At 37.5% G+C, this 16,640-nt stretch overlaps 1 protein-coding gene across 2 annotated transcripts in view; it reads left to right on the top strand.

The window, feature by feature from the left end:
• Window positions 1-16,640, top strand: part of LRP2 (LDL receptor related protein 2) — a 181,412-nt gene that overhangs the window by 118,703 nt on the left and 46,069 nt on the right. For both annotated transcript variants that reach the window (XM_018064165.1, XM_018064156.1), the window contains exons 43-48: window positions 479-682; window positions 1,257-1,496; window positions 4,411-4,536; window positions 5,623-5,742; window positions 8,345-8,476; window positions 15,946-16,153. In XM_018064165.1, the coding sequence (XP_017919654.1) occupies window positions 479-682; window positions 1,257-1,496; window positions 4,411-4,536; window positions 5,623-5,742; window positions 8,345-8,476; window positions 15,946-16,153 (1,030 nt within the window). The remainder of the gene's footprint in view (window positions 1-478; window positions 683-1,256; window positions 1,497-4,410; window positions 4,537-5,622; window positions 5,743-8,344; window positions 8,477-15,945; window positions 16,154-16,640) is intronic.

The following is a 16,640-nucleotide window of genomic DNA, read 5'->3' as shown; positions in this document are numbered from 1 at the left end:
ATCAAGCTTGATGGAGGTAGAAAGAAATATGCAGGTTTGGCTGCTGCATATCATGTCTTGAATAGAAATTTCATCAATGAACTAATGTTCCTCGTTAAAGGATTTAATACTTTCACTTAGGAGGTACTATTTATGGTTGAATAAACAGAGTGTGCTTCAGAAGTGTGTTTTATAAAGAACAATAAATTCATAAGAGGATGTGCCTTTTGAGACTATTGCTGTGCAGATTTTGCTGAGAATCACTGTTAATGTTTCAGTGAAGATAAGAAATAGTGGTTTAAAGATTAGGGTGAATTAGCCACATTCATTAGAAATTGGTGGTTGTTCACATTGATGAAAACATAACATAGAGCAGAGTTTCCATGTTTTAGAGTGTGTTTAGTAATATAGAAGCTGTTGCCAGTGCTCTTCAGGGGGAGAAAATATCAGTGTTTGCTACAGAAATATTTTGCTTTTTTCTGGGCTTACCTTTCTTCAGGTCCAAATGGCCCTGAGTGCCAGTGTCCGCATGAGGGCCGCTGGTACCTGGCCAACAACAATAAGTACTGCATCCAGGATAACGGTACCCGGTGTGACAGTTCCAAGTTCACCTGCCTCAGTGGGAAGTGCATCCCTGACCAGCTGCAATGTAATGACATCGATGACTGTGGTGACAGCAGTGATGAGCTGGAAACTCTCTGTGGTGAGCTGGACTCTTGGAACTTTTGAAGTTCATGGTGTACCTTGTGTTTGTTCCTTTTACAAGTGAAGAACATGTACCCTGAGAATCTAGACTGCACTTTGCTTAAATCACGCAACAGCTGATACATGCGCTGTGAAGTAGTGTTCGATGCTTTATTAGGAAGCACCTCTGAAGTGCACCTAAGAAGGAGCAGAGATGCTGCATGCATGTCTGGGGAGCTCTGGGAAAATTACTTAACTTCTCTGAGCTTCAGTCCCATGAAAGCATTGTGTTTGCATGCTTTCATGAAGCTGAGATAAACTTATACATTGAGATGGTGGAGGAATGGAGTGACTTTGCCATTTGCGTCAAATCCTCCATTTGCTTAAAAAAAAGTATACAACATATTTGCTTAATTTAACTAATTTAAAGTTTGAGCTCACTTTGCATGCAGTACATGTGGCAGCTTTTGCCTTGGAAGGTCAACCCAAAGTGTCTTATTTTACTTGATTGTATCTTTTTAGAAAACGGGATGATGCTTTAATCTGCGAGCTTCTTCAATGTTGTTTTAAATATTTTGTTCCCCTCCTCTTAGCGTTTCACAGCTGCCCTTCAACAAGCTTCACCTGTGCCAATGGGCGATGTGTCCCATACAGTGATCGCTGTGATCACTACAATGACTGTGGCGACAACAGTGATGAGGCAGGCTGCCGTTTCAGGGCTTGTAACAAAACAGAATTTACTTGCAGTAACGGAAGGTGCATCCTTTCTGAATTAGTCTGCGATGGGATAGACAACTGCCACGATGGCAATGCTTCAGATGAGAAAAATTGCTGTAAGTTCATCTTACGTTCTTAATGGGCTTTGGAGCCTTGAACTCTCAGAGCCTGGGAGATGTAAAGACGATGCCTTTCTGATAAAAAAACTGACAGTATTCGTCTAAAACGTACATTTCATTTTACATGCCTACTAGTGATTTTTAAAAATAATTCGACCTAATATTTGATTTATTCATACAATCTTTGACTACTTTCCCCTTCTATATTTTATCTTTGGTTTGTGTTTCTGATTATTGTGAAGCTTTACCAATGATTACTGACAAAATTAATTGATTAATGTGTGTGGTTAATGTTTGTTATGCACAAAGCTGTGTAGCACAGTGTTGACTGAAATGATTTGGTAAATTGCTTTTTAGTGAGTTGCTTTTCCCACATTTCCGGAACTTACAGTTTAGCATCTTGAGAAAACAGTAGCACAGAGTATGAGCAAAAATGCATTTTCAGTTCGGGTACATCGACATGCTCTTCTGTCTTTGTATGTGGTTATACACAATATTTATTTGGGTGTGGCAGTATTATTGCCTGGATAATCCTATAGACAGAGGAGCCTGGTGGGCTACAGTCCATGGGGTCACAAAGATCCAGACATGACTGGATGACATCCAGAGCATGCACCCATGCTTTTTTGTTGTTCTTTTTTTTAACAAGTGGTCAATATGTTTCATCCATGTCCTCCAACTGTTTTCCTGAGTATTTTAAAGCAACTTCCAGAAACACATGTCAATGATAAAGACATTTGTTTTCAAATTTAAAAAATGTTTTTAAAAGTTTAATTGGAGGATAATCTGCTTTACAATGTTATGTTGGTTTCTGCCATACAACAAGGTAAATCAGCCATTAAGTATACATATACCCCTTCCTTGAGCCTCCCTCCCTTCCCACCTCATCTCATCCCTCTAGATCTTCACAAAGTACTAGGCTGAGCTCCCACTAGTTATCTGTTTTATACATGGTAATATACATTTTGAAAAACAGCTACTATTCTAGCATTATGCTCAACAAAATCAACAATACTTACTTAATGTCCTCTAGTACTAAGTCCATATTCAAATTTTATCACTTAGCCCCAAAATGTCAACAGTTCATCTGTTCACATCAGGATTCAAAGTCTACACATTGATTTAGGCTGGAATTGAGACCTAGACCTTTGATTACATTAGACTTAGTTCTTTGGGCAAGAACACTTCATAGGTGGAGCTGTCTATTTCTTGTATCACATCATGAAGCACATAATGCTTGATTGTTCCACTTTAAGTGAGGACGATATTAATTTTGAAGTCAGTTTGAATCTTCCCTTTAGGAAGTTCCCATCAATCTTTCACCCAGTGGTTTTTAACCATGGATGGTTGTTCCATGAATTTATTATTACTTTAAGGATTACAAATCAGATATTAAAAATTTTTACTATTCCATCCACATTTATTAGCTCAGGTTCTCTAAAGAAGAAATTTCCTTTATCAGCTATTTTGTTACTCTGAAATACAATTCTGCGGAGGAAATGTTTGATTCTTTCTTTCTCTTTTCAGTTTTCAGAGTAGTAAGTTGGTGACCGATGAGCATTAAGCTTTGGCTTTGTTTTGTTTTTACTATTGTATTAAACTCATGGATTTTTACATATTTGAGTTTTAATGAGATGAAATAATTTATAGCTTTTGGTGCTTAATTGTCCTATTTTTGGCAGCGGGAATCCTGCTAAGTTGGGTCCTTTTTTATTTTGACTTGATCCTATTCAATCTTCCATAGTGCATTTCAGACTTGTGCATTTCTTGTCTCAGACCTGGAATTTCTCTCATTCCTTTTGTGTGTGGTATTTAAAAATTACTGGGACTTCCCTCGAAGTCCAGTGGTTAAGACTTCCGACACAGAGGGTATGGATTCCGTCTCTAGTTGGGGAACAAAGATCCCACATACCTCATGGCCGAAAGACCAACACATAAAACAGAAGCAATATTGTAATTTAATAGACTTTTAAAAAAATTAAAATTACCACAGTGTTGGGTTACCTATTCCTATTTGGCCTTTATTGCTTCTAGGCCTTTTTAGTGGACAGAACTAGGAAATGCAGTTCTAAAGGGAAAAAAATGATATTGGTATTTTCCATTTTAATTTAAGATAAACAGGTTTTTACCTTTTAGATTTTATAATCACATCTCTTACACTTAAAATCTTAGTTTGTAATAGGTGACATAGTCACTTATTTGCTTTATTTTATAATACTTTCAAAGTAACCATACAAATGTAATTAAACATTTTATGTCCTTCTTGTTCTTAGATTATTTCCCGCTAGAAATATGCAGTCATTTGTTACTATTTCCAAATGTTGGAAATTGCTTTTCTTTATGCATTTTTGTTTCGTTGTGTTCATTTATAAAAAAATCATGTGCCTGGATTCATAGTCATATAAAAATTGTATGACAAGGTACACTCACAGACGTCCTTCATGCTTGCCCTCTCCACACTGTTCCCTCCATACTATTCTCAATCTGTTCAGAGGAGTGACAGTTTTCGTTAGTTTATCTTTGCATTTTTGTTTTAAATGTAAGCATTTCTTTCTTGCTGGACACACACAGTTACACAAAAGATAGCCTAGTGTTGTGCTTTCCTGCTGTTAATGCATCCTGGAGGTCATGCCATCTTTCCTTATCAATATATAGAGATCTTCATTCATGTTACTCCATTGTATGGAGAGTGAGGAGAGTGGGAAGTCTTGCTGATGCTATTAAATAATGAAAACAGGAAATGCTCTTTTTACTAAAGACTATATGGCATCACATAACTGTCATGAATTATGCCTCTCTGGTAGCTTCCCTTCTGCTGGTTTGATTGTGCAGTAGATCGGTTAGCATGGACATATATGATGTACATGTGATGAATATGTTCCAAATTGTTTATCTGGTTGTCTTTTTCAAGCTGAACGCACGTGCCATCCTGGATACACAAAATGTACGAATTCAACGATTTGTATTCCACGTTCTTTCTTGTGTGATGGAGACGATGATTGTGGAGATATGAGTGATGAAAACCCCATTTTCTGTGGTAAGATAAACCTCTTTTTGTGGTTCCAGGCATGCATGTCTTGAGCTCATAAAGACACATGCCTTGTGTGTTTCAGCTAATTTCAATTTGTCCTCTCAAGTTGACCTTGTAAATAGATACAGTAGGCAGTTATTTAGGATGTAATTGGAGGGGCGTAAGAAATCCCTTCTCTCTGTTCCGTGACTGGATGCCTGACTCCAAATATTTCTTCCAGGGATCAACTGTAATGCATAACCTCCTATAATTAAAGGTCTTTTGTCTTCAGGAACTACAGGCAGAATTTGCAAAATAAGCCCTCATATTTATTCTCAATACATTTATAATAGCCATTAGTAACTGAAAGAATTTTTGTCTTTTTCATATGTTTGACTTTCAGAAACCTTAATTTCATATTTAGCTGTTTGGTTCAATCAAATAATTTCTTATATTTATAGCTCAAATTCTTAAGTTTGATAACTTTGAAACTATTAGTGTAAATAGATGCATCCTTTAAGAATTTAGTAATGGTCACCAGGCCAGGTTACAATCCAAGAATAGGAGTCAGTTGTAAAAACAGCAACAAGAGGAAATAGAAAATCTAGAAAACACATCAGACCATAACCTCAGGTTATATGAGAAAAGTTTACGCATAGGCAGAATCATTTACTCAAATAAGTTACAAGGATGAATAAGAGCAAAACTTTGATAATTCTCTAGAATCATGGTCTATTATGGCTTAAAAGGTTGTGTGTAGGGTGATTTGGTTATTTTTTCTTTTCAGTAGAATTTATTTTGTGTTATGGCAGAAAACATAGAACCATGTTTTATTTTATCTATAATTTGATTTCATGTATCAAAAAATAGTCTTTCTGGTATTTCTAATAAGTGCAATTCATTTTCTGAATCTCTGGAACTTAGGAAAAAAATTCTAGGACACTGGAAAGTATTGCTCTCCCATGTTCTTTCCTCTGGCTGGAAAACTTCTATAAAAACTCAGGCCTCAGTCTTCCTGTCTTGGCAACTCCTACCCAGTTCAGAGATATAGGCAGGTTATTAGGAACAAGCTTGTGTGTTGCTCATGGATTTTATCTTCTTTACCTACTGCAGCCACTAGGTCGTGTAAGAGCGATGAGTTCCATTGCACCTCTGGGCCCTGTATTCCTGCACGTTGGTATTGTGATCATGAAAAAGACTGTTCTGACGGCTCTGACGAACCTCCCACTTGTGGTAAGACAGTGAGCCAGCATTAAAAGCACTGTGATGCAGCTGGCACCCCTCTTCCAACTACTTCAAATGTAAACTATGGTTCTGGCTGGGGAATGTTTGCACTCCTTGCTGATACCCCTCAGCAGATATTCATTAAAAGCCTGGTCATGTAGGGCACTGGGTGGATTGTTGGGCAGGATATGGAAGTTGCTGATTGATGCAGACAAAAAGTTGCACCTACCAACAGTTGGTGATGCACCTACTGCCTGCCTGGTTTGTGGAACTCAGTTAACTGTAATTGACTCTGAATTGGAATTTCTGAATTTGGGTGAGTTCTCACCCATAAGACTATGGGAGGATCTAAAGGTTATTGAGAGCATGATGTACATGCTGAGGGGGCAGGTGAGGGGCACACATTTCTTCCTGCTCTGTGTACCAGCTGAGGGGTTAGGGTCCCAAGGCCATCTGAGTCTCCTGAGATGTTCCAAGGACCTAGTTATATTCTTGGAGGCAGTTGTCTGTTGCTTGTGTTTGAAGGCTGCTGTTTACCTTTGCAAATCCAAATCTGTATCTATGCATAATTTTTTTAACATCATTGTAAAAATATGAATGTACAGTCTTCTATATTGCTTTTTTTAGGGGGTCTGGCAGTATTGTTGTATGTGGCCATGCTTGTCTTGTCTTTTTTTTTTTTTTAAAGATTTTTTTGACATTGACCATTAAAAAAGTTTTTATTGAATTTGTTACAGTATTGCTTCTGTTATATGTTTTCTTTTTTCTTGGCCATGAGGAATGTGGGATCTTAGCTCCCTGCCCAGGTATCGAACCCACACCCTCTGAATTGGAAGGTGAAGTCTTGATCACTGGGCCGCCAGGGAAGTCTGTCATGCTTGTCTTTATAAAGTTTCATTAAAATACAGCTGCGTTATAGTATCAAGTAGTTGTGAGAAAGAACATATGGCCTGAAGCTTAAATATGTATATACTGTCTGGTTAAGAGAGACTTCTCTAACCCATGTTGTCATCTTCATCCTCTTGATTAATGGCTGTGTGATATTCCATTGAGTGGCTATATGATCATTGAGTTAACTGCCTCTATTTTAAGTATTTAGATTGCTTTATTTTTTCTGGTATTATAAATATCACTGTAGTAAGTACCATCACTTTTTTTGAAGGGGTATTTTCTTGAGACCATTAGCCTAGTTTTGCAGCTGAATTCAGGCTATTTTCTATTCCTGTTTTCCCTTGGGCTCAAATTCTGTGGCTAATAGAGAGTGGTATTAGAAGCTCCTTGACAATTTCTTTTTCCTCAACACTAAAAGTTTTGTAGAAAACAAAGGTCACACAGAGTTTTAAGGAGCTGTAAGAGAAATAGTAACTGTTGGGTGAGTAGAAAGGTCTTAGAGATTATTTTAAATATACGAACTATTGGTTCAGATATATGAAGAATAAATAGTTTCCAAACTTCTCCATGGGAACCAAAGTCATTATCAATTAGTATTATCAATTAGTACCAACTATCTGACATATTTAAATAGAAGTAAAAACACAATCTAATATTAATGGATTTTCATAATATACAGAGGTATTTTTTTCTTCTAGTTTTATTGAGATTGACATATAGAACTGTGTAAATTTAAAGTGTAGAACATAATGATTTACATACATCATGAAACAATTATCACAGTAAGTTTAGTGAACATCCAATACACAGATATTATTTTAAAGAAATAATAAGATGTATATAAAAGAATGAAATCCCATTCTTTCACCCTCTTACAATCCCCTCACCTCCAGACATAACTGCTATTAAGTGTGAATTCTTTATCTATATATCCTGACAAATAGGGAATTTACTATATATATATATCTTTCTGCTGTCCCCCTCCCACTTTTTTTTTTATCCTAACAATATCTTATCAGTTAGAAAATACTCCTCTCCCTCTTGAACCTCCCTGCCATCTCCCTCCCCACCCCACCCCTCTAGGTTATTACAGAGCTTCTGTTTGAGTTTTCTGAGTTATACAGCAAATTCCCATTGGCTGTCTCTTTTATATGTGGTAATAGAAAACAACAAAATTCTGTAAAGCATTGTCCTTCAATTAAAAAATAAATTAATAAAAACAGAAAATACTCCTCCATCTTATCTTTGTACTGCTGAATAGTGCTGTAAAGTGTAGATGTTTCATGTGTTTTTATCCCTTTCCCAACTGCTGAGCATTTAGCTTGTTTCCATTTTTTCCTTGTAAGATGTAATGCTGGAATGAACATCCTGTGTATGTGGGAAGGCTCGATCTCTGGGAGTAGGTTTCCTGTGTTAAACCTTTCAAAGGCTGTATCGATATATACTCCATTCTTACCAGCTCATGGAAGTTCACATTTTCTCTTTACTGTTATCATTGTGCTGTATTTTAATAGTTAAAATTAAATATTCTTTTGCCTTAGGCTAATTTTGAGGGATCTCTGGGATTCTGGGCATATGACAACTTGATTTGTTAACATGTGGGATATGATTAAAGAATTCTAATTGGTGTTCTAGGAAGCCTTTGTTATAGTGTGTTTCTCTCAGGATTCCTGACTGCACATGATTCTTCTCACCAAGAGTGCTTTTTTTTTTTCCCCAGAGTTTTCTCAGTCAACATGCGCCAGTGATTATTTCAAGTGTGACAATAACAGGTGCATCCCAACGATGTGGGTCTGTGATGGTGATAATGACTGTGGAGACATGAGTGATGAGGATGAAAGACACAGCTGCAGTAAGTGCAAACAATTAATTCCTCTATAGAGTCACATTTCAGGGAAACAGTAGCTTTATTTTTCTGTCTTTGGAGAGTATGGTTGTCACACAGGTTCTTCTTTTTTGAAAGTACACAGATAGAATGTTATCTTTATTTTTCTGCTCAGGAATGTTTTATATTCTCTACATAAATGCTTTTAAATGATGAAAAATGATTTTAATGTTTCTTTTTGTGTTGCATTTAGGTAATGGAAATAGTGTCCTACATTTCTAGAACAGATAAAGAGAGCTCAGTTGGCCACTGAGTTAGCAGCTTTAATACTGTTGCAATTAATTGTGCCTCTAGTTTTATCCATTACCCTAGAGTTGTTAAGGGGGGTGGGACAGGGGTCATTCTTTAAGTGAATTATGGAACAGATTATGAAACAACATTTCCCATTACCAGCAGAGCATAGAACTCTAAATTCAGGTGTCTTAGAGTATCTTTCCTTGGTAGGATAATAAAAACAATGACTCAATGATCTTTGCATTTGATTGTTACCTCATATGTCCATGACTTTGGTGATGGCCCCTGTTTCTCCATATCCTCTATGAAATGGGTTGGCAGCTGCCCAAATCTAGACTGTAGTGTGTACTTTTCTCCCATATCTCTTCTTCAAGACCCCCTTCCTTTTGTCTCCTCTTCACCCTCAGATAAAATATCTCTATTCTATTCTGCAGAGTTTCATGATTACATGTTAGCATTTTAGCTCTTTCCTAAAGTGTCATGGTTTCTGTCAACTCTTTTTTTTAAAAATTTAAATTTATTTATTTTAATTGAAGGCTAATTACTTTACAATATTGTATTGGTTTTGCCATACATCAACACCACCACGGGTGTACACGTGCTCGCCATCCTGAACCACCCCTCCCCCCCCCACCTCCTTCCCCGTACCATCCCTCTGGGTCATCCCAGTGCACCAGCCCCAAGCATCCTGTATCCTGCATCCAATCTGGACTGGCGATTCATTTCATATATGATATTATACATGTTTCAATGCCATTCTCCCAAATCATCCCCCCTCTCCCTCTCCCACAGAGTCCAAAAGACTGTTCTATACATCTGTGTCTCTTTTGCTGTCTCACATACAGGGTTATCATTACCATCTTTCTAAATTCCATATATATGCGTTGGTATACTGTATTGGCGGAGAAGGCGATGGCACCCCACTCCAGTACTCTTGCCTGGAAAATCCCATGGACGGAGGAGCCTGGTGGGCTGCAGTCCATGGGGTCGCTAAGAGTTGGGCCCAACTGAGCGACTTCACTTTCACTTTACTTTCATGCATTGGAGAAGGAAATGGCAACCCACTCCAGTGTTCTTGCCTGGAGAATCCCAGGGACGGGGGAGCCTGGTGGGCTGCCATCTATGGGGTCGCATAGAGTCGGACACGACTGAAGCGACTTAGCAGCAGCAGCAGCAGCATACTGTATTGGTGTTTTTCTTTCTGGCTTACTTCACTCTGTATAATCGGCTCCAGTTTCATCCACCTCATTTGAACTGATTCAAATGCATTCTTTTTAATGGCTGAGTGATACTTCATTGTTTATATGTACCACAGCTTTCTTATCCATTCATCTGCTGATGGACATCTAGGTTGCTTCCATGTCCTGGCTATTATAAACAGTGCTGCGATGAACATTGGGATACACGTGTCTATTTCAATTCTGGTTTCCTCAGTGTGTATGCCCAGCAGTGGGATTGCTGGGTCATAAGGCAGTTCTATTTCCAGTTTTTTAAGGAATCTCCATTCTGTTCTTCATAGTGGCTGTACTAGTTTGCATTCCCACCAGCAATGTAAGAGGGTTCCCTTTTCTCCACACCCTCTCCAGCATTTATTGCTTGTAGACTTTTGGATCACAGCCATTCTGACTGGCATGAAATGGTACTTCATTGTGGTTTTGATTTGCATTTCTCTGATAATGAGTGATATTGAGCATCTTTTCATGTGTGTGTTAGCCATCTATATGTCTCCTTTGGAAAAATGTCTATTTAGTTCTTTGGCCCATTTTTTGATTGGGTCGTTTATTTTTCTGGAATTGAGCTGCAGGAGTTGCTTGTATATTTTTGAGATTAGTTGTTTGTCAGTTGCTTCATTTGCTATTATTTTCTCCCCTTCTGAAGGATGTCTTTTCACCTTGCTTATAGTTTCCTATGTTGTGCAGAAGCTTTTAATTTTAATTAGGTTCCATTTGTTTATTTCTTCTTGTATTTCCAATATTCTGGGAGGTGGGCCATAGAGGATCCTGCTGTGATTTATATGGGACAGTGTTTTGCCTTTGTTCTCCTCTAGCAGTTTTATAGTTTATGGTCTTATGTTTAGATCTTTAATCCATTTTGAGTTTATTTTTGTGTATGGTGTTAGGAAGTGTTCTAGTTTCATTCTTTTACAAGTGGTTGACCAGTTTTTCCAGCACCACTTGTTAAAGAGATTGTCTTTAATCTATATTATATTCTTGCCTCCTTTGTCAAAGATAAGGTGTCCATAGGTGTGTGGATTTATCTCTGGGCTTTCTATTTTGTTCCACTGATCTATATTTCTGTCTTTGTGCCAGTACCATACTGTCTTGATGACTGTGGCTTTGTAGTACAGCCTGAAGTCAGGCAGGTTGATTCCTCCAGTTCCACTCTTCTTTCTCAAGATTGCTTTGGCTATTCAAGGTTTTTTGTATTTCAATACAAATTGTGAAATTATTTGTTCTAGCTCTGTGAAAAATACTATTGGTAGCTTGATAGGGATTGCATTGAATCTATGGATTGCTTTGGGTAGTATACTCATGTTCACTATATTGATTCTTCCGATCCATGAACATAGTATATTTCTCCATCTATTAGTGTCCTTTTTGATTTCTTTCACCAGTGTTTTATAGTTTTCTATATATAGGTCTTTTGTTTCTTTAGGGAGATATATTCTTAATTATTTTATTCTTTTTGTTGCAATGGTGAATGAAATTGTTTCCTTAATTTCTCTTTCTATTTTCTCATTAGTGTATAGGAATGCAAGGGATTTCTGTGTGTTGATTTTATATCCTGCAACTTTACTATGTTCATTAATTAGCTCTAGTAGTTTTCTGGTGGAGTCTTTAGGGTTTTCTATGTAGAGGATCATGTCATCTGTAAACAGTGAGAGTTTTACTTCTTCTTTTCCAATTTGGATTCCTCTTATTTCTTTTTCTGCTCTGATTGCTGTGGTCAAAACTTCCAAAACTACGTTGAATACTAGTGGTGAGAGTGGGCACCCTTGTCTTGTTCCTGACTTTAGGAGAAATGCTTTCAGTTTTTCACCATTGAGGATAATGTTTGCTATGGGTTTGTCATATATAGCTTTTATTATGTTGAGGTATGTTCCTTTTATTCCTGCTTTCTGGAGAGTTTTTATCATAAATGGATGTTGAATTTTGTCCAAGGCTTTCTCTGCGTATATTGAGATAATCATATGACTTTTATTTTTCAGTTTGCTAATGTGGTGTATTACATTGATTGATTTGCAGATATTGAAGAATCCTTGCATCCCTGGGATAAAGCCCACTTGGTCAAGGTGTATGATCTTTTTAATGTGTTGTTGGATTCTGATTGCTAGAATTTTGTTAAGGATTTTTGCATCTATGTTCATCAGTGATATTGGCCTATAGTTTTCTTTTTTGTGGCATTTTTGTCAGGTTTTGGTATTAGGGTGATGGTGGCCTCATAGAATGAGTTTGGGAGTTTACCCTCCTCTGCAATTTTCTGGAAGAGTCTGAGTAGGATAGGTGTTAGTTCTTCTCTAAATTTTTGGTAGAATTCAGCTATGAAGCCGTCTGGACCTGGGCTTTTGTTTGCTGGAAGATTTCTAATTACAGTTTCAATTTCCATGCTTGTGATGGGTCTGTTAAGATTTTCTAATTCTTCCTGGTTCAGTTTTGGAAAGTTGTACTTTTCTAAGAATTTGTCCATTTCTTCCACGTTGTCCATTTTATTGGCATATAATTGCTGATAGTAGTCTCTTATGACCCTTTGTATTTCTGTGTTGTCTGTTGTGATCTCTCCATTTTCATTTCTAATTTTATTGGTTTGATTTTTCTCCCTTTGTTTCGTGATGAGTCTGGCTAATGGTTTGTCAATTTTATTTATACTTTCAAAGAACCATCTTTTGGCTTTGTTGATTTTTGCTATGGTCTCTTTTGTTTCTTTTGCATTTATTTCTGCCCTAATTTTTAAGATTTATTCCCGCCCTAATTTTTAAGATTTATTTCCTTCTACTAACCCTGGGGTTCTTCATTTCTTCCTTCTCTAGTTGCTTTAGGTGTACAGTTAGGTTATTTGTTTGACTTTTTTCTTGTTTCTTGAGGTATGCCTGTATTGCTATGAACTTTCCCCTTAGCACTGCTTTTACAGTATCCCACAGGTTTTGGGTTGTTGTGTTTTCATTGTCATTCATTTCTATGCATATTTTGATTTCTTTTTTGATTTCTTCTGTGATTTGTTGGTTATTCAACAGCGTGTTGTTCAGCCTTCATATGTTGAAATTTTTAATAGTTTTTCTCCTGTAATTGAGATCTAATCTTACTGCATTGTGGTCAGAAAAGATGCTTGAAATGATGTCAATTTTTTTGAATTTACCAAGGCTAGATTTATGGCCCAGGATGTGATCTATCCTGGAGAAGGTTCCGTGTGCGCTTGAGAAAAAGGTGAAATTCATTGTTTTGGGGTGAAATGTCCTATAGATATCAATTAGGTCTAACTGGTCTATTGTAGCATTTAAAGTTTCTGTTCTTTGTTAATTTTCTGTTTAATTGATCTGTCCATAGGTGTGAGTGGGGTATTAAAGTCTCCCACTATTATTGTGTTATTGTTAATTTCCCCTTTCATACTTGTTAGCATTTGTCTTACATATTGCGGTGCTCCTATGTTGGGTGCATATATATTTATAATTGTTATCTCTTCTTCTTGGATTGATCCTTTGATCATTATGTAGTGTCCTTCTTTGTCTCTTCACAGCCTTTGTTTTAAAGTCTATTTTATCTGATATGAGTATTGCTACTCCTGCTTTCTTTTGGTCTCTATTTGCACGGAATATCTTTTTCCAGCCCTTCACTTTCAGTCTGTATGTGTCCCGTGTTTTGAGGTGGGTCTCTTGTAGACAACATATATAGGGGTCTGGTGTTTGTATCCATTCAGCCAGTCTTTGTCTTTTGGTTGGGGCATTCAATCTTTTTACGTTTAAGGTAATTATTGATAAGTATGATCCCATTGCCGTTTACTTTATTGTTTTGGGTTCAAGTTTATACACCTTTTTCGTGTTTCCTGTCTGGAGAAGATCCTTTAGCATTTGTTGGAGAGCTGGTTTGGTGGTGCTGAATTCTCTCAGCTTTTGCTTGTCTGTAAAGCTTTTGATTTCTCCTTCATATTTGAATGAGATCCTTGCTGGGTACAGTAATCTGGGCTGTAGGTTATTTTCTTTTATCACTTTAAGTATGTCTTGCCATTCTCTCTGGGCCTGAAGAGTTTCTATTGAAAGATCAGCTGTTATCCTTATGGGAATTGCCTTATGTGTTATTTGTTGTTTTTCCCCTGCTCCTTTTAATATTTGTTCTTTGTGTTTAATCTTTGTTAATTTGATTAATATGTGTCTTGGGGTGTTTCACCTTGGGTTTATTCTATTTGGGACTCTCTGGGTTTCTTGGACTTGGGTGATTATTTCCTTCCCCATTTTAGGGAAGTTTTCAACTATTATCTCCTCAAGTATTTTCTCATGGTCTTTCTTTTTGTCTTCTTCTTCTGGGACTCCTATGATTCAAATGTTGGGGCGTTTAATATGGAGGTCTCTGAGATTGTCCTCATTTCTTTTAATTCGTTTTTCTTTTTTCCTCTCTGATTCATTAATTTCTACCATTCTATCTTCTACTTCACTAATCCTATCTTCTGCCTCTGTTATTTTACTATTTGTTGCCTCCAGAGTGTTTTTGATCTCATTTATTGCATTATTCATTATATATTGACTCTTTTTTATTTCTTCTAGGTCCTTGTTAAACCTTTCTTGCATCTTCTCAATCCTTGTTTCCAGGCTATTTATCTGTGATTCCATTTTGATTTCAAGGTTTTGGATCATTTTCACTATCATTATTCGGATTTCTTTATCAGGTAGATTCCCTATCTCTTCCTCTTTTGTTTGGTTTGGTGGACATTTATCCTGTTCCTTTACTTGCTGGGTATTCCTCTGTCTCTTCATCTTGTTTATATTGTTGAGTTTGGGGTGGTCTTTCTGTACTCTGGCAGTTTGTGGAGTTTTCTTTATTGTGGAGTCTCCTCGCTGTGGGTGAGGTTGTACGGGAGGCTTGTCAAGGTTTCTTGGTTAGGGAAGCTTGTGTTCTGGTGGGTGGAGCTGGATTTCTTCTCTCTGGAGTGCAATGAAGTGTCCAGTAATGATTTATGAGCTGTCAATGGGTTTGGAGTAACTTTGGGCAGCATATTGAAGCTCAGGGCTGTGTTCCTGTGTTGCTGGAGAATTTGTGTGGTATGTCTTACTCTGGAACTTGTTGGCCCTTAGTTGGTGCTTGGTTTCAGTGTAGGTATGGAGGCGTTTGACGAGCTCCTGTCAATTAATGTTCCCTGGAGTCAGGAGTTCTTTGGTGTTCTCAGGATTTGGACTTAAGCCTCCTGCTTCTGGTTTTCAGTCTTATTTTTACAGTAGTCTCAAGACTTCTCCTTCTAGCGTCTTGAATTTGGTGACAAGATGGCTTCTGCAGTTAGAAAACAGCATCCATTATTCTAGGGGGAGGAGAGCTGCCAGCATGAGTTGCAAAAGTTGTGCTTCACCTTCGCCCAGAGTTCAAAGCGCCAGCACTCTGGCCCAATTGCAGGCTGGCTGCCCTCTCTTGCCCTGCTCCCGCCTTCCCCACCCTCTCGGCCCTACACCATGTCAGGAATCCAGGCAGGCACCGAGCTAGGAGCTGACCTCTGTTGACTCTTATTAACAAGTACTCTTCCTATATATCTAGGAAAGAAGCACTAGCTTTTTAGAAAATTCTGTGATTTTTTGCTGTCTAGTTAACCATTGTGAGTTTCACTTTTCTCGTAAAACTGGTGTAAAAATGCCTATCTCACATTGTGTTTGTGTGATTATACTTTATAAAATAAAAATAATTACCAAATGTATGGGATTTTTAGTATCCAATTAATAAAATGCAAGTAGTTTTCTATATCCCTAAGGGAAAAATATGACCTTACATTAATTTTATGGAAATTAAATTATGAGGTGTTTATCTTTACTTTTTACTTCTGAAAAAAATTCAAGATTGAAAGCATTTAAAATGAAAATTTGGGAGAGTAATTTGTCTTCCTATTTTCCCTTCATTTCCTTTCATCCCTTAGACTATTATGTAATGTAAAGCAAGATAAATATTGATTCAAAATGAACTTGACTGCTGGGATGAGTTCTCATATGATTCCTGATTCTCTTTGTGCTTTAGCTTCTGAAAATCGCAACTGCTCAAGTTCTGAGTTTGCCTGTGCAGTTGGTGTGCGTCCACACAGAGGGTGTATCCCTGAATCATGGGTTTGTGATGGTGAAGCAGATTGCCTTGATGCCTCTGATGAGCACCAGAATTGCACCAGGAGATCCTGCTTTGGAACGGAGTTCGTCTGTAACAATGGCTTGTGTATCCCCAACCACTTCAGGTGAATTGGGGATTAAAAAACTTATTAACAAACCTTAAATGTCCATGAGGCAGGGCTGGGGCCCATGATACTTTTCATGGCCTCTGAAAGTGTTTGGACTTCTTTTAAAATCAAAAGAAAAAAAATAAAGAGAACTTCAAAGAAAGTATTTACATACTAAATAATAATATATATGCCTTTATACCAATGTAGTCCTTAAATATAATTTTAAATATTTTTATGAAGGAAGGGGCCCATGAAAGCAGAAGTGCCTGGGGTCCATGAAGGTCATAACGTGACCTTGCACAGAGGATCAGAGAGATGAGTGAAGTGGGCTTAGTAGAAGAAAATTCTTTCTTGAGGCAGCTGACGCTCAGGGTTTGCCACCTGGAATAGAGGCATGGGCGTAAGAAATACTTCATTCAATTCTTTCTGCTATAAGAAAAGTAGCAGTGTGAGCAGGATGATAAATGGGACTGCATGCTGTGGCTCAGGGTCAGCCTGACAA

The sequence above is a fragment of the Capra hircus genome, chromosome 2, assembly GCF_001704415.2.
Source record: "Capra hircus breed San Clemente chromosome 2, ASM170441v1, whole genome shotgun sequence".
Taxonomy (NCBI): Eukaryota; Metazoa; Chordata; class Mammalia; order Artiodactyla; family Bovidae; genus Capra; species Capra hircus.
This window is presented reverse-complemented; position numbering and strand designations above follow the sequence as displayed.